The following is a 16,663-nucleotide window of genomic DNA, read 5'->3' as shown; positions in this document are numbered from 1 at the left end:
GCTGCATCCTGCCTCGTTTCCATATGGTGTTGCTTGAGCGAGAAAATCCTTGCTAGCCTCTTCCTGTCTTCTCCGCCCTCTTCTTGTTCCCTATTTCCGCCCCATCATCGTCCCTCCACCCATCCTCTCTCCTTTCGCTAGAAGGCAGTGATCGGCCCCATCACCTACACCAATCGACCACAAGGTAATCGAGGGCGGCACACATCGACAAAGAGCATCGGGACAGCTCTGGTTGATATAGGCTCGATGGTTATATATTGGCATCTGGGAATCACCACAACCACAACTCAGCCGTATGCCCAAATCCCGCTGTTCAGCGCATGCAGCTAGCTTCTCTTGATTCAATTGCCGCTCTGGACCTCCGCAAACCCCACTATTCCAAGGTTTTAACATCAAGCCTTCCCGAAGAGGTCTTTTGGTCGACAGGTTTTTCACTTGGGCCGACTCCGATTCATTGCGACGTTTGCGCATATCAAACCATCTGCAAGAATAGATCCTCGATGCTCTACTGAAGGACAAAACGTCACAGCACGCACGCCAAGATGAGTTCGCCAGCGCAGGGGGGGCCTTCAGTGCCCAAGGAGAAGGAAAAGACGGGGATTGGGAAGGTCTTGTCGAGGATGAAGACGGTATTGAAGAAGGCCGATCCCTCTCGCCGGATGTCAAGGGCCGGCCCGTCTAGCGTTGCCGTGACGCCAGCTATTGCCACGAGGTAAAGGCTGTCTCCCTACTCTGACTTGGATACGACGCATCGGCACGCTTCCAGAATATCAACCAGGCTTGTCATCTAACCTATTTTACAGTGAACCCGAGCCACCTGCAGAACCCAAAGCGCCCGCAACAGCCGCCGTGGAAGCTACCAAAGTGCCAAGGTCTCAGATTTTTGCAGAGCGAGCGAAGAAGCTTGGCGAAGTCTATGGCTTGGAGCTCAAGCCCAGCGAGTGGCACTCAACGGAAGGCCACGCCCTGCGCGTTGAGAAACCTATCAAGATGCGTGTACACAAGATGTGCCATCTGTGCAACACCTCATTCGGCCTTGCGAGGGAATGCCCAAAATGCCAGCACGTACGCTGCAAGCAGTGCCCGCGGGTGCCTCCGAAACGCACCGAGGCCGAGAGGGAGGAGAGCCGTAAGAAGCGAGCGGCCATCATCAAGGAACGGGCGGAGAAGGCACCAATTATCCCCGACTGGGACCCAACCCCGAAGAAGGTCGTCTTGAAGAGGCCGGCAAAGACCGGGGGCCAGGAATTAATCCACAGGAAGCCGCGGCAGCGAATAAGGCGAACGTGTTGTGAATGCCAAAAACTCTTCGTCGGTGGAAACAAGACTTGCGAAGGCTGCCAGCACACCCGCTGTACGGACTGTCCTCGGGATCCGTAAGTTACCCAAAGCCGCCCCTTTCGGTCGGCATCAAACTAATGCATATGTAGGGCCAAGAAAGACAAGTACCCATATGGCTATCCAGGGGATGCCCTAGGAACGAGGGTCGGCCACTATACATGCTCGGAATGCAAACACAATTTCTCCTCGCCGCCGTCCGACGAAACAGCTTGCCCCAACTGCGCTCACCCGAAATGCGAGCGGCTAACTCCAAGGAAGGTGGATCCAGAACCCGACCCTGAGGTGCTAAAGAGCATCCAGGTGAGGCTTGAGAGTATGAAACTCAAGTGACATTGGCTACGCACACACGCATCTGTCATGGTTTTTTTGACTCGCATTCGCCCATGAAATTTGGGCTGGGCGCCGGTTCGTCGGTCTGAAAGAAAAGTAAAATGAAGAATCGGGATGTTCGTTGGAGCTTTTACTTTCGGCTTGGATATCTATTGTTTCCCTGGATGCCTTCATTCATTTTGTCTCATCAAGCATGAGCGTCATTACCCACGAGCATTTTTTCCGTTCAGCATTCACCGAGCGAGGCCGCCGCGGTTGACTGCATGTTACCAAATCTAACGTCTCTTCCCTATCATGGGAGTATCATGAACGACATATGGAAGTCATTTCCCCTCTCACCCTCCAGCATCGGGACCTAATTCCAAGCCAAAACACGCGACCACGACATTGCATCTAGACAGCGATGCTTGCATCTGCCCATTCGTCTCTGGTTGAACGAGGAGAAGTTTTGCCACTCTCAGCTCAAGGCGGTGGGAGTGATGGCTTGAAATAGACGGGAATGCGCGCCGGGACGCGGGATAATCTTGAGCGGACGCAATCAAATCAATACCAAGCATTGCCCCCAAGCCCGAGACTATTGTTCATTTCAAACCTTGGACTGGGTTCGCTCAATGAATGGCAACTTAGAGAGAAATGAAAGGCGTGAAGAATCGGGGAGGAACGGTTTCGAGGACTTTGGCATTTACCGCACTTGCAGCTCATACGCATACATACTCTACGAAATAAATCCTCATCCCACCGGCTCCCTTACTCAAACTCTAGCCAATGTGTCAAACCGTGTTTGACTTTTCTCACGAGCGCCCAGCTCTGTCTAGGAGTTCGCTTCTTTGTTTAATAATGCGATTAACACCAGGCAAGTCCTTCTTCTCCAATCAAACCGAATCCCGAGGGCCACAAATCAACGAGCCGCGTCCCATTCCCTTGGGTCTGAGAGTTCTTTGATCACGGCACTTGACGGTTACCCGAGTGTGGGAGTACAAGGGGCAGAAAAAATAGGGCCCAAAGAAGGCTGCCGTTTTAGATTCTGTCCCTACCCATTGGTAGACGAGTAAGGGATTGAAGTTTGCTTGCGTTCCACAGGATCGGCCCTTTATTATGTATAGGGCGGCGGTCAGGCTCAACCATAGGTAGGTAGCGATTCGTCCTGCCCCTCGCTTTCCGGGCTGGCGGGATTGTTGAGACATGAAAGGGCTTGCTTGGGGGCCGTGGGACTGCCACCACTCACCAGTTGACAGCGTTGGGCAAAAGGACTGGGCACTGTGTACGGTATTTAACGGGAGTGAAGACAAAGTGAGGCAGACTCGTACGGGAGGCGCTTGTCAGTTGGACGCCACTGACACAATCAGATTCCTAGTGTAGACTTAAACCAGGAGGAGCCCAGGCAAGTCCCTGAGGTAGGGGTTTGATCCCATGGATGCCAACCGGGCCAACGTTGATATGCTCCGTTTAGGCTTTGAAGCTGCCATTGACAGGACTGATGCAAAAACTCCAGTTTTCAGCTTGCGCGGGTCCTCCTCGGGCCGTCCCAGTCGCGTCGCGTCGCGTCGTCTTACCTACCGGGCTGTGATTAGGGCTTACTGTCGGTACCGCTCTGTCGGGAATCCGATCGAAGTCGCTTGAAATGTATGGAGCAACTGCCTTACGTACGGATATTCGTACTACACTACTCCGTACCTTATGTATCCTACGTACACAGTTCGTTCGTTTTGTGGCTTCAAGTTTTCTTTCGGGATTTCAAGAGACGAACGAAAGAGTAAGAAGTTGACACTGTCAAAAAAGGGCTCCGCTCAGGGCACCTGCCGGTTTGGCAAAAGTGAATGTCTCAGATTCCTCAATGCAATTCAAGTTTTTTGGTGATTATGTATTGAATCAGTTACCGACAGCTCGGTAACGAACCTGAAGCCCGTGTGACACGCTGAGATGCACTGGGCCACACCCGACACCACCCACCACCCGCCTGAGCAAACCACCAACTGGCGGGCAGATTCCTGAATGCTTTTCATGCCTTGCATATTTTGTTTAAGTTACCGATGCAATCGGGCCTTTCCCCTATAGCAAGTCGCAAGCCGTTCCCAACTCATGCTCGCTTGGGTGGCACAGAAAAACGGTGGGTTGCTCCAAAACGAAGGCTGTCGTGTGTGTGTGTGGTGTGTTGCCGCTGTGAAATTGAGAAAATCATGGATCCCCTGAGGCACAGATCTTGTTTGTGAGCGACCTGCTGCAGTGGAACTTCCTGTTTGGCTCCTTCTCTCAGCACGTATGTACATACAGCTAAGGGTGAACCCTGAATGGTGTATGGCATCCAGTTTTCGAAGGTCAACGTTACCTTTTCACTTAGCAGGCACCTGCTTATTTTGGGCGGTCTCATCGAAAACTAGGCACTGCCCCTTTTCTTGTTCGGAGATGTCGGGTTTTCATATCTGGCTGCTCATATTCTTTAGCTTGATCGAAAACAAGGTACACGTGTTGTACACATAAATGTAAGGTATCTTAGTGTGGGCACTCACTCCTGTTTTAAATGGATGTTGTGAATGGACATGTATAAGGCTGAAAAGTCTAGAAGGGCAGACGAACAGGTGAAAGGGCTGAAAGAAAGGCCTAGGTATGTACATTGTCTTGTCAGTCTATTTTGAACCTGGGTATTTTTGTCCCCTTTTCTTTCCTCATGTGTTCTCTTTCACTTCGACTTGAATATGGTGGCAGGTGGTTGAGGATGAGAAATGGATGAATATGGTTTGGAAGCAGACGTGTTCTGGAAATCAACACCATTATTTAGACCGAGCATATCTCCGTGATTTTGCCTGTCACATACCATGACAGAATGTATGCAGCGTTTACAGGAACCTACTATGTACTGGCAAAAGGCGAATGGTATGTGGTTGCCATCGCGATGGATCTTCACGAAAACCGTGCCGTACCTGCTGAATTCCCGGGTGACAGCGGCCTCAATCGCACGATCCTCTTTGTACTCGGGAAGGGCTATCAAGTTCAATTGCCAGACGCGCTTTTGGGACTATGGGTCGAAGGGCATGCGACCTACTTCGCAACGAAGACACAAGCAGTGGCAGGGTAGATGCCTTGGACATCGACACTACCGATCATGCCGGAGCGTCCAGCCTTTGCAGTTGAGCCGGATGCACGATTATCAGGACTTGCGACCATGAGGGTACCGGTGTTTGGGAGCAAACCATGACAGGGTGTATGAAGATGAGCTATTCACACTTTCAGACATGAAAGCCAGTTCTCTCTAAGCTGGCGGCTCACCGTTTGTTTGCTTCTCGTTGAACTCGACAGCTGGGACTTGGCTTCCTGGGCATACGCGTGACCAACATGCCCGGCCCGGAGACTCTGGGTGAAGCAGGCACTTGAGTACCGCTAGGTGCGGGTGTCCTTTAGGCGGCTTCCCGCTCCTTCCCCCAGCGCTGAAACCAGTTCACCGATCGCAAGCTAGGGTGTCCCTCCGTACTTCAACCAAGGCCCCTTCAACCCAATGCAGCCCATGAACCAGTTCACGGACCCCAACAACACAACTGTCTCCGTTGATGGCCTCTCTGGCTATGTCACCGAGCACGAGTTCCACTCGTTCTTCCAAGGTTTCGGAGAGATCACATACGTCAGACCCTCTCCCGGAAAGGGATGCGGATTTGTCCAGTTCGACCATCACCATGTCGCGGAGATGGCAACCAACCAGATGCAAGGGTACCCGATCGGCAACTTTCATGTCTGACTGTCTTGGGGACGCTCCCAAAACAACTCGGGTGTCGGAACCCCATACCGACCGGTACTCCCCCCCGCGCATTACATTGCAGGCATGCGTCCTCGTTCTTGGAACATGGATGGTGCTTTGAGAAATGGCTGGGCCATTCTGTGCATCCGGGGGGCGGAAAAAGGTCAGGATCAGCTTGGTGAGTCTGGGTGCCATTGACGTAGAGAGTCAAGAGCCGGAACTGGGGAGGTGAGATCCTCGTCAAGGTCGGTGTCCAGACGAAGGAGAATTCTAATGATAAGTAACATGGCATTCCGACCCAGGACGACCCGGGGACATCGGGGGTGGGGTGACTCTCTGAGGATTATGGGTTTGAGATAGGTATTGTCAAAGTTCAGAAACGTGATATGTCCGTGTTGATGCTATTGATGTAGCAAAAGGAAGGCAATGACCGGCTTCGAACACGGTCGTTGAGGAGATGGGTGGGTGCTCTGTGACTGTGACTGTGTGACGAACCTCTAACCGCTCGGTCATTTCACTTCAACTTCACTCTACCCAGGGGGGGGTGAAAGTAGGAGGGGGGACTTGACTTATAAACCACGGGCAGGTTTCACCGCTCCTGCCCCATGACATCCATTTCCTTTGAACTACTTTACATATTCCCAGCACTGAGTACAGCCCGTCCCTAACGCCCCGTAAATGAGCAAACCAACCACCTCCATTTCACAACCTAGTTTTCCACCATCCCCGGCGGCGGCACAAACTGCACCGACACCACCTGGCCGAGGCTAGCGGCCCTGCCAGGCCGGCGTCCCACAAACTGGCCCGCGCCGCTGTGGTTCCGATTGTTCAAATAAGCAGGTGGCTCCTCCAGCTGATTCCTCTGCACCCACCCCTGGTACCTACCCGGTTCGATGATGTTCATCAGCTTCTCGGAGACGTAGAAGCGCCCCAGCACGTCCTGCTCGCCGCGTACATGCGGCTGTCCCGGCGCGTACTGAACCCACCACCAGGCCATCGTCTTGTCCCTTTGCAGAGCGTTGCGCGTCGCAACCTCCTCGACAAAGGCCGGGCCGAGCGCCTCGGGCGTAACGACGTTCTCGGGCAGGCTCTGTGTTCCCGAGCGGACCATGTAGAATATATTACCTCTGAACTGCAGGGTTGGTGGCTCGAGAGGTGCACCGGGCTGAGACAAGCGGGTGAGGACGACGATCTCGTGGATCAGCATCACGAGCGTGGCGCCCTGGGGCACGGGCGGGAACGGGCTAGCTGTTGGGGTTGTCGGCGTGACGCGGATGGGGTCGCCGACGCAAATCATCTCGGCACCGAGGTAGACGCCGTTGTAACGCTCGTGGCGGACAGTACCGTCGACAGAACTCTCATCGTGGACGTGGACCAAGTTGAAGGTTGAGAAGCAGTCATTAACGGCTCGTGCGCCCATCTTGGAAGCCTCGAGACCGACATTCGGCAGCGTGTAGGGAGGATCGGGCGCCTGCGCGGCGCGCAGCACCAGACTCTGCCAATCGACCGTGTCAAAGGTCTTGTCCTTTAAGTCAGCATCCATCTGGGGGTGAGTGGGAGGCACGCTGAAGGTCAGGAAGGGACGCAGGTCCTGGGATTCCTTGGTGTGGGTCCCTTGAGGCAGCAACGCATGTCCCAACGGCGCGAGGGTGAAATTGTAGTTGGCGTCGGATGATGGCCCAGATGTTACGGGTGCGCCAAACTTGGGCGCGATAGAGACGATCACCCCGAGGCGCCAAAGCGAGTGTTTGTACCAAACCAATTCGCCGATGCGGAAGACGTTGGTCAGACCTGTTATCCCTGGAGGGAGGGACACCGGCTGCTGTGGCTGCTGCTGAGGCGGAGCTGGCTGTTGAGCTGGAGCTGGCTGTTGACCAGACGCTGGCTGTCGAGCCGGGCCTGGCTGTTGACCAGACGCTGGCTGTTGACCAGACGCTGGCTGTTGACCAGACGCTGGCTGTTGACCAGACGCTGGCTGTTGACCAGACGCTGGCTGTTGACCAGACGTCGGCTGTCGAACAAGAACCCCCCTCGGCTGCCTAGCCTTCGCCTCGATATACTTGGGACATATGTCGCAGGGGCATTGATTGTAGTCGGTAGAATCGCTAACCAGCCACAAAGCATGCAGCGCGAACTCGCCAGGAGTGCGATAGTAGGACTTGGGGCCTGCCGGATGCCCGTACAGAAAGTAGTCTCTGCCCTTGTTTTTGTCTCTTATGGAACAGCGCAGCTCGTAGCCTTTGGGGAATTCGGCGAGCTTGTATTGCTTCTCTGGATGGCGGGTCAGCGGCCACAAAGAGTGAGAATCGGGACAGGATACACATACTGTCATCCTTGGGACCGAGCTGCATCTGAAGATGGCCGGCGATGATGACAAGCCACCGCTCGAGTTGGGCCATGTCCTGCACCACATTCGGATCCAAGGCATTGTGGTCCAACCGAGGGTATCCTTGTCCATCGCTCCGGCCTATGTAGATAGGCCAGTAATCCGAGCTCCCATCCACTTGCACACCCGCACTCGCCATGGCTCCTGGGCGAGGTGTCGTCCTGCAGGCAGAGATGTGGCCCGAGCGTTGTTGGAAGGACAAGAGAGTCGGATGAAGGATCGAAGCACGTGAATATCACGTGATTTTATGAAATATTTTGGCATTCTGTGGGTGGACCCGCTTTTACCCTGTCTATTTCTCCAATCACAATTTGGGAACCTGACCAAAAGAAAGAAACACGCTTTTTGTTCCCAAGAGGAGGGAGTAACATCAAAGACACCTTTAGTCCATACACTCATGCTGCACTGCCAGCTTTCTCATGCATGAGCCTCTGTTCCTCCCACCTATTTGCAGACTCCGACCGCTTTTTCAACCCCTAGCCTAAGCGAACCTACAAGTGCCATTGTTGAGAACAGTGCTCACAACCTCAAGACCCAAACCTCGGAATCTCGCAGATGGATTTACAAAAGGATCGACATGATAAGGCTGACTATCAATTGACATGGAAAGTCCGGATCGTTGATCTCGAGAATCTCAGACGTACGTACGTACGTGTGGAATTAACGGATGATCGACATGTCAACCATCGACAACCGGTTGATCAATGGCGAAACTCAGCGACGCAGACTCAACAGACTTCTGTGTATTGGCCGCAAGAATGCTCAGGTTTGACTCTCGCCATTCCTCAACTCCTCAAACTTCATGCCGCAGGAGCGCCAGGGTGGTCTCTTCCCGACAGCCAGCGATCTTCTTTTACAGCCTCGTCTAGCCGGTCTCAATATCTAGATTCATGCGGAACGGCTGCAAAAACACCGGCAGACCAAGAACATGCCGCCAAGAGAAAGATGGGAAATGGGAGAGGATGACTTCAAATTAGCCGTGCAAACAGCGGATGATGTTTCTCAGTCAATGACGGGTGATAGAGGGACTGTGTTTGGTGATGGCTTATTCCAGGGGATCTTATAGCGCACCACAGGGCTTGATGAAGGTGAGGTTAGACAGATCTTTGATATCGATGTTGCTCAGGACTTGTGAGGTGATATCCCAATACAGTCAAGCTCACTGGCAAAGAACCAAAGGCAAGCAAGGGTAACGGGATGCTACCCTATTGCTCGGGAGGCTCAACCAAGCAGAATTGCACCGAGCACACCTACACCGTCGTGTGATATTGGGAGTCGTTGGGAACGCAACCCTTTTTTGGCGTTGAAAACTCTGATGAGATGAGCATGTCCCAACGGCCAATTGACAATCGCTGAACCAGGCGCCAAGCAGAATGTGTGTGAGGCCTGGAGCGTGCGGCAGCGGGCAGTTGCTCATTTCGTCGGTTTTAGTGCCTCAATCTCAACTGCACTTCTCATTGGCCCACGCTTTCTGTTCCTGGCAGATCACCCCTGTCAGCGCACATCCAGTGCCGAGATGAAGTCAGAAACAGCAAGCCTGATTGGGCAAAACTGATGACGGGAAGCCATCGCGATGGGGGCACAGCGCCGGGTCCGCACTGTTGATCCGCCAGGAAACCCCAGGGCTCCCCAGAAAAAAGCATGGAGCACAACGCCATCTGGGGGCATGGAGCTTCTCCCCCTTGCACTCTGTCTGTTTTCCTCTCCTTTTTGTCGCTCGTTTCGCGAAATTCTTGCTTGTCGGCCCCCGCCTTCGCCTTTGCGATCTTGACACTTGTGAGCTGGTCGCACACATTCGTTCGTCTGTTTGTCTTTGGAAAACCTGCTAGGTTGACGAAGCTCAACCATTGTTGTCGTCGCGTTTCCTCGAGCCACGTCCGATATGTGCTGAAGCCGCCTCAATCGCGAAGGATTCGAACGCATGAAGTGGTGCCGCAATCTGGGGTGTGGTCCAGTCCAAGCTCAGATCATAAGCGACCTCTTTTGAGGCATCACGAAGTCGTCAAGCCAGTTTTTCAAGCCCAATTCAGGATGAGGCTTTCCGTATTACAAGCGGCCATCGCCTCAGCGTCGGTTCTCTTGTCCGCCCAACCCGTTTCTGCGAAACAACATGGTCACCGACATGCGCATGACGAATACGCCAAGAGGCATACACACGGCCACCAGGCTGGAGAAGTCCTCAGCGCACCCAAAGTCGCCAGGAAAGCCACATGCTCTCTCCCAGACGATCCCGACTTGGTCCACGTGCCTGGGGCTGAGAACAACGGCTTTGCCATGAGTCCCGATGAGCCTTGCGAGGACGGCAAGTGGTGCCCGATTGCCTGCAAGTCGGGCAAAGTCATGGCACAATGGAAGCCAAATACTGGATACACCTATCCTGAGTCGATGGTGAGTTTTGTCGGGCTTCGTCCGTATCCTGCGGGCAGCAGTGTTGACTCATCTTCCAGTACGGTGGGCTTTATTGCAACGGAGGAAAGCTTGAGAAGCCGTTCTCCAAGTCTCCTTATTGTGTGGACGGCACGGGCACGATCAAGGCCGTCAACAAGGCTGGCAAGATCGTGTCATTCTGCCAAACCGTCCTCCCGGGTAATGAGGCTATGATTATCCCGACCGATGTCACAGACACTGCAACGTTGGCCGTCCCCGGGCCCGATTACTGGGCTGGGACCGCTGCACAGTGAGCCTCCCTCCCTGGCACCATATGGAGACTTGTGCTGACTTCACCAGCTACTACATTAACGCACCTGGGGTCCCGGCCTCAAAGGGCTGCGTCTGGGGAACGATCACTGAGCCGATTGGTAATTGGAGTCCCTATGTTGCCGGTGCCAACACCGTAGCCAACGGTCAAACGTATGTGAAAATCGCATGGAACCCGGAATTCCTCGCTGCCCCGCTTGCGAAAACCCTGCCCAGTTTCGGTCTGAAGATCGAGTGTCCCGACGGAGGGTGCAACGGGCTGCCGTGCAGCATCGATCCGTCCAAGGATGGCGTCAACGGCCTTAGCAGCTCAGTTGGCACCAAGGGTGTTGGTGACGCCAATTTCTGCGTTGTCACCGTCCCCAAGGGAAAGACGGCCAACATTGTCGTTTTCAATACCGACGGCTCCGAAGGGCCGGCTACATCAGCCAAACCTTCCTCGCAGCCGCCGCCGACTACCTCGACAGTTGCGAAGCCAACTAGCACCTCGACGACTTCTGTCGCTTTGACATCGTCTTCGTCCGCTGGCGTCTCGTCCACGACGCCGTTTTCGTCTTCCACCACATCGGATGTGTTCGTGGGAGGTCTCTTCCAAGAGGATGCCGCGGAGGGAGAGACGCGGTATTATAACAGCACGGTCAGCAGCACCGCGGCTGCAGTGTCTACCACCGGCAACAATGCCCCGGCTGCCATAACGTCCATCGCTCCCTCGCCCAGCAACAATGACGCCGCAGCTGACCAAGGTGGCTCGGCTATCGCTGGTCTTGTTGTCGCTCTGGTTGCTGCTGCCGCTTTGATTTGAGGCGGTGATCTCCACGATCTACATTGGCTTTCAGTTCTCGGCCACCAACAAGCCTTGTTCGAATTTCGGTTCACCGTCGATATTTTACCGTATCGTCTATTTTATACCATTCTATGATGTGCTCCGACGCATCCTTCTTTATTCCACAACGAACCTTTAGTCTTGTTTAGATCTCGGCATGCTTCGATTCGATGGTTCGACCCTGGGTTCAGCACCACGGCCAGCCGCGCTGTGCCCGCCCCCGAATTGTTTGCTCGCACCACCGCAACCTCGCGTCGAACGCTATTCCGGCCAAATTTTTATCACGCTATTTTATATCTGCCAACCTATTTGCGCTAGTGTTTATTGGTATTCGAGCGGTCCGCAATGCCGCACCGACGCCGGCCTTTTTGAGAGACCTCCTCTTCGCCCTTCGATTCCACCAGCTGTTAACATTCTCCCGCCGCGACGTCTATTGGTTTTGTTGCAGCTTCAGCTATATACCCCCTTTTCTACAACTTTTATTTTCTGGAGCAGGGCCTCAAGGCCATTGCAGTGTCATATTGGGTCAGCCTTGGTTTTCTTGGATTAGGCTTTAGATCAGTGCCTTGGATCATGGCTTGGATCATGGCTTGGAGAGATGTCTGGTGGCAAAACGAAACACTTAGGAACGGGGCATGATTTAGTTCAGGGGACGAATTTTGGAAAATTGGAGTGCTTGTTGGTCTCGGTGCTCTTCATGTCCCAGCCGTGGCCAAATCGGGGGAGGGGGGTGGGGGTGGGGGGCTTTGACGGGGGTTCTGGAGTTGCCCCCAGAGAGTGTGCACGAAAGCCGTGGCTGAATGAAAATGAAGATGACTGATGAAATTGGTGCCCTGGTGCTGCTCAGCGTAAATCCGCTGTGATTCCCTTCGGAACTGTCGCAGAACCTTGGAATCCAAGGCTTACTGCTTGGATCTCTCTGGTATCCAACACCCCATCCGCCTATACTACCTAAATTATGCGACATCAAGATTTGAAATGCTCCCTTGTCCCTCAATCCGCCACAAATGGGGGTCAAGGCGGATTCCGCACCCATCCCGGAACATCGTCCAACTCGCCCGGCGGCTCCACGTTCTCCCCGCTGTCACACGCGTCCAGCGCCTCCTGGTGCTGCTCCCGAAAACGCTCCAGTATGCTCTCGTACGGATTGGGCCAGCCGGCCGCGACGGGGTTGCCGCCTTTGCGCTTGGCCCCTTCCACGGCAAACCGCTTTTGCTGGCGCGCCACGAACCCGTTGAGCAGGCCCGCGTAGACGAGGCCCGCTACGACCGCCTCGACGTTGTCGAGATTGGGCTTCATGTTGCCAAAGATCAGGCCCTCGGACGGCATCAATCGGCGCGGGCCCCCCGGCGGCGGGACGAGCAGCGGTGAGGAATCGGTTTCGGTCTCGGAGGAAGTCGCCGCGCTGTTGGTCACGGCCTTCATGAACAGGGAGCTAACGTGTGAGGGCGGGCGTGTAGCCCGCGGCGGCGGTTTGGCCGGGACGTAGCCCTCGAGCAGCCGCTGCACGTGTGAGGCTGTGGTGACCAGATCCTCGAGCGAGAGGGAGGCGGCCTTGTTGGACGAGTCGTCGACTGAGCCCTTCCAGGTGAGGAGGAATGTCTTCCTGGTGAAGGACCGCCAGACCAGCGGCTTCAGGCGGTAGAGGAAGGTCAGGTAGAAGCCCTTGGCCCAGAGCCAGTCGCGGCTGTGGGTGAGGGCCCGGTAGAAGGCGACAAAGTTCCCCGAGCGGATCGCTTCGCAGATGGGGAGAAAGATGTCGGCGAACCCGGCCGCTTCGGGTCGTGCGAGTAAGGCCCGGGAGGGGAAGCGGCCGAGGAGAAGGTTGGTCGGGATCCACTGGGTGAGAATCTGACGGCGGTGCTTTTGGAAGGCAGGTGGGCATTGGCGGTAGGCCTCCTCGAAACACATATGGGCGCGGAGGTAGTGGTTGTGGTCGAAGTTGAACCGGCCCAGGTAGTACAGGAAGGTTACTCGCTGGGAGGCCGGGTAGAGCGAGAGCGCGGGCCCGCTTGTCGAGAGGTTAGTAAACATTTGAACGGCGAGCCTGGACTTGTCGCACTAAGATACCGTTAGAACGCGATAATAAATCTCGTAGGAGGGATCTCACTTACGGCAAAAAGTAGTTTCAAGGTGAGATTGGCAAAGAGGTAGACAGCCACCTTCTTCCCTCTTGGCGGCGACCATCTTGTGCTGGAGCGGTCTGTTAGGCAAGAAGTGAATATCTTCTGGATGATATCAGCGGCTAGCTCCACGATGGACTTCCGCTCGCCGGCCTCCTCCCCAGTCATGTCGCCCTCAATCTCTGCCAGCAGATCAGGCTGACGGGTCAGGTGCATGACCAACTTGGACAGCGATTCAGAGAGCGCCATGCTGGTCTGCAGCAGCATGATGCCGTAGGTGGGATTAGCAAGGGCATTCGCGCAGGATCTGGATGTGAAGGGTATTGTTAGTTAACTTTGTGGTATAACTTGGAGGAGAGGATCAGAAATCGTACATGAGAAGGTCGCTGAGGCGGGAATGCTGCCGGACAAGATCGTCAAAGTCGGCATCACGCCAGTATTCCAAAAAGTCCTTTATGAATGAGTTGAACCCCGGCCACGGGGATCCTTTCCCCTCGGGAACATCGTCCTCTTCCGGGAGGCTTTGTTCGACCAGGTTTTCAAGCGCCGGAGACTTGGAGCGAAACCCTGTGCGAATCTCCTCGCCCATCTGGAAATAGATACTGGGCGATTGAGGCTCGACGAGCAGCCAATTGCGAAGCTCATCGCCGTTATTGTCGAGGACGAGTTGGCGAATGCCAGTCAGGAACTGGACCACAGTGCTCATTTTCGGTCAACAGAGCAGTGCGTTAGGATGAATGGGTCTCAGAATTCAAGTGTGAGTTGGTGATGGAAGCGATTTTGAACGCGCGATGCCGACTTGGTCCGCGTTCATCATCAATGAATGTCCGTTGCTAAGAGTAATATTTTTCCAATCTTTGGAGACATTGAGTCTAGGCAGACTCACACAGATTCACACCTGCAATTGCGCCTTTGGTAATTGCCTCCAGCTTTGTTCAGTTCGAGTCCAGGGAGACGAATTAAGATGTTGAAATTGGTGCCACAACCCTAACCCCGATAGCCCCTAACCAAAGTTACCAAACCCATATGAAGACCCCTAACGATATCTACATGTAGCAGGTTCACAACAGTCGAACATCCCTCAGGAACCGTTCCCCAGTTATCATACAGACTCAATCCTCTGCACCACCATCGCTGACGCTGCTCCTCCGCCGTTGCAGATTGCAGCGACACCGTACTCTCCGGGCTTCAGTTGATGTAGCAACGTTACCAGAATCCGTGATCCCGAGCTGCCGAGGGCGTGGCCAAGCGCGATGGCTCCACCCAGAGGGTTCATCCTCGCCCCCTCTAGGCCCAGAATCTACTCCATGGTTAGCCGATACGCTCAAGACTGAAAAACAGGGCTTTCTCACCTTCTCGTTTGCTTTAATGACGGCGGCAAAGGCCTCATTGATCTCCCACACGGCGACTTGTTCCTTGGTGATGCCAGCCCGCTCCAGGGCAATGGGTATCGCCTTCGCAGGGGCAATGGGAAAGTCGATAGGGTCTACAGCGGCATCGGCCGAACTGCAAATGCGTGCGAGAACCCTTGAGCCCGTGCCATACTCCTGCGCAACTGCCTTGCTGCCGATGACGAGCGCGCTAGCGCCATCGTTGAGCGTAGATGAGTTCGCAGCTGTCACGGTACCAGTGCCGTCGCGAACGAATGCCGGCTTAAGCGTGGGCACCTTGTCAAGCTTGATATCGAGGTATCCCTCATCTGTGGTTATAACTGTGTCGCCTTTCTTGCCCTTCACCGTAACCGGGGCGATCTCATCGGCAAACGCGTTCGTCTTCCATGCGGCCTGCGCCCGCTCGTACGACTGGATGGCGTACTGATCCTGCTCTTCTCTCGTGATTCCGTACTTCTTGACCGTGTTCTCGGCGCAGTTGCCCATGTGGAACTGATCGTAGACGTCGGTCAGACCGTCCTTGATGAGCCCGTCCTCCATCTTCACGTGCCCAAAGGCGGGCATGCCGCTTGCACGCGGCACGTAGTACGGCACCCTCGACATGTTCTCGAAACCTCCCGCAACCTGGGCTTCTGACAAGCCTAGTTGGATATTCTGTGCCGCGAATACCACGGCCTTCAGCCCGGAGGCGCACACCTTGTTGATGGTGATAGCTTCAATACTCGGCGGGAGGCCGGCAAAGATGGATGCTTGCCGCGCCGGGGCCTGCCCAACGGAGCCTTGGAGAACGTTTCCCATGTAGACATCGGTAATCTTGGAGACGGGCACCTTGGACTTCTCGAGAGCGGCCTTGATGGCAACAGCACCGAGTTCCGGGCCAGGAACATTGACGTACGACCCATTGAACTGCTCATGTTAGCGGCCCCGTTCTAATCCACCTAGACTCCCAAAGCACACACCTTTGCTGTTGGTGTCCTGGCAGCGCTCAAAATGTAGGCATCCCGAATCTCCTTACGAAGGCACGCTTGCGACGAAAACAGCCGAGCCGAGCCGAGTCTAAGCTGCGATGACACGCGTAGCGCACTTCGAAGTTGCCCCGCCATCGCTGCCGGTCGTGCAGGCGATTCAGATTATTGCAAGTGAAAAGTGAAATGCAGCACAGCACGTAACCCAGAGTTAAACACTACTACTCAACAATGGAAACAACAAGGAGACGTCGTGAATAACAGGATGAGGCAAAGGCACACGTCCTGCCGAGGTCCATCCCTTATAAGGGCACCATTACAAGGAACAGTTCGGCTTGTGACGGATGACGGGAGGCGAACCTCCAAGGTGGGGAACCTACCTCCGTACGGAGGTACTGTACCGGTACCTACATTGCTGGGGTTCGCACGCTGAAACCTCTCCCTGGGATAAGAAACGGGGGAGCCCGGCCTACACTGCAGACAGACGACGAAACCTACATTCGGGATTAGTAGAACATGGGAATCTGCATTGAAAAGCTGCCCCAAGGTGGTCTCTTATACGGCCGATAGCCGTTATCTGTCACTAGATTTACTAAGCAGGATTGTGAGATCGCCTGTCGAATCTTCAGTGGCGTTTGTCGAAGGGCCCGTCAATGGGAACCCCGCATGGGCCGTGCACTCTGTCTTTGGATTAGTTAACTCAACGGATTCTCCTGATTGGTCAGCCTTGGGGCGCCACTCCCCGTTTATTCCATAAAGCTCGCGTTAACTGCTTCTTCCCAGTTCTACTCCATGCTCCCACCCATCATCCGTCGACTTATAATCGCCCCATCGCCCGTCTCACTTCGGCATCGATCAACCGCGCCGACGTCGACTCTAG

At 54.6% G+C, this 16,663-nt stretch overlaps 6 protein-coding genes across 6 annotated transcripts; 2 read left to right on the top strand and 4 right to left on the bottom strand.

Moving 5' to 3' along the window:
- Positions 1-275: 275 nt before the first annotated feature.
- On the top strand, positions 276-2,107 carry N656DRAFT_312055 (uncharacterized protein). Its single transcript, XM_064809203.1, has 3 exons — positions 276-712; positions 804-1,376; positions 1,431-2,107. The coding sequence occupies exons 1-3, from the start codon at positions 543-545 to the stop codon at positions 1,669-1,671; spliced, it is 984 nt and encodes a 327-aa protein (XP_064667542.1). The 5' UTR covers positions 276-542; the 3' UTR covers positions 1,672-2,107.
- Positions 2,108-5,131: 3,024 nt separating this feature from the next.
- Positions 5,132-5,833, bottom strand: N656DRAFT_311798 (uncharacterized protein; the record flags this gene model as incomplete). Its single annotated transcript, XM_064809201.1, has 1 exon — positions 5,132-5,833. A coding segment is annotated over exon 1 (462 nt), but the record flags the coding sequence as incomplete, so codon positions are not given.
- A 141-nt stretch (positions 5,834-5,974) lies between these two features.
- Positions 5,975-7,946, bottom strand: N656DRAFT_736956 (uncharacterized protein). Its single transcript, XM_064812738.1, has 2 exons — positions 7,725-7,946; positions 5,975-7,669 (listed from the first exon to the last, which is right to left on the bottom strand). Exons 1-2 carry the CDS (start codon positions 7,921-7,923, stop codon positions 6,108-6,110), a joined length of 1,761 nt encoding a protein of 586 aa, XP_064667540.1. The 5' UTR covers positions 7,924-7,946; the 3' UTR covers positions 5,975-6,107.
- A 1,869-nt stretch (positions 7,947-9,815) lies between these two features.
- Positions 9,816-11,283, top strand: N656DRAFT_714947 (glycoside hydrolase family 132 protein; the record flags this gene model as incomplete). Its single annotated transcript, XM_064812015.1, has 3 exons — positions 9,816-10,172; positions 10,232-10,461; positions 10,512-11,283. The coding sequence occupies 3 exons, from the start codon at positions 9,816-9,818 to the stop codon at positions 11,281-11,283; spliced, it is 1,359 nt and encodes a 452-aa protein (XP_064667539.1).
- A 1,035-nt stretch (positions 11,284-12,318) lies between these two features.
- On the bottom strand, positions 12,319-14,133 carry N656DRAFT_800538 (uncharacterized protein; the record flags this gene model as incomplete). The annotated part of the gene is made up of 3 exons (XM_064818024.1): positions 12,319-13,365; positions 13,419-13,734; positions 13,802-14,133. 3 exons carry the CDS (start codon positions 14,131-14,133, stop codon positions 12,319-12,321), a joined length of 1,695 nt encoding a protein of 564 aa, XP_064667538.1.
- Positions 14,134-14,529: 396 nt separating this feature from the next.
- Positions 14,530-15,921, bottom strand: N656DRAFT_791494 (acetyl-CoA C-acetyltransferase; the record flags this gene model as incomplete). The annotated part of the gene is made up of 3 exons (XM_064816980.1): positions 14,530-14,727; positions 14,780-15,724; positions 15,778-15,921. The coding sequence occupies 3 exons, from the start codon at positions 15,919-15,921 to the stop codon at positions 14,530-14,532; spliced, it is 1,287 nt and encodes a 428-aa protein (XP_064667537.1).
- Between the last annotated feature and the right edge of the window lie 742 nt (positions 15,922-16,663).

Source organism: Canariomyces notabilis, assembly GCF_033297395.1.
Source record: "Canariomyces notabilis strain CBS 508.74 unplaced genomic scaffold N656scaffold_22, whole genome shotgun sequence".
In the NCBI taxonomy this organism is placed as follows: domain Eukaryota; kingdom Fungi; phylum Ascomycota; class Sordariomycetes; order Sordariales; family Chaetomiaceae; genus Canariomyces; species Canariomyces notabilis.
Note: the sequence above shows the minus strand (reverse complement) of the source record. Positions and strands in the feature narration are given on the sequence as shown.

Coding starts and splice junctions, on each gene's coding strand:
- N656DRAFT_312055 (XM_064809203.1), top strand. CDS start 543: ATGAGTTCGCCAGCGCAGGGGGGGCCTTCAGTGCCCAAGGAGAAGGAA. Junction 713..803: donor ACGCCAGCTATTGCCACGAG/GTAAAGGCTGTC, acceptor CCTATTTTACAG/TGAACCCGAGCCACCTGCAG. Junction 1,377..1,430: donor ACGGACTGTCCTCGGGATCC/GTAAGTTACCCA, acceptor ATGCATATGTAG/GGCCAAGAAAGACAAGTACC.
- N656DRAFT_736956 (XM_064812738.1), bottom strand. CDS start 7,923: ATGGCGAGTGCGGGTGTGCAAGTGGATGGGAGCTCGGATTACTGGCCT. Junction 7,670..7,724: donor GCTCGGTCCCAAGGATGACA/GTATGTGTATCC, acceptor CCCGCCATCCAG/AGAAGCAATACAAGCTCGCC.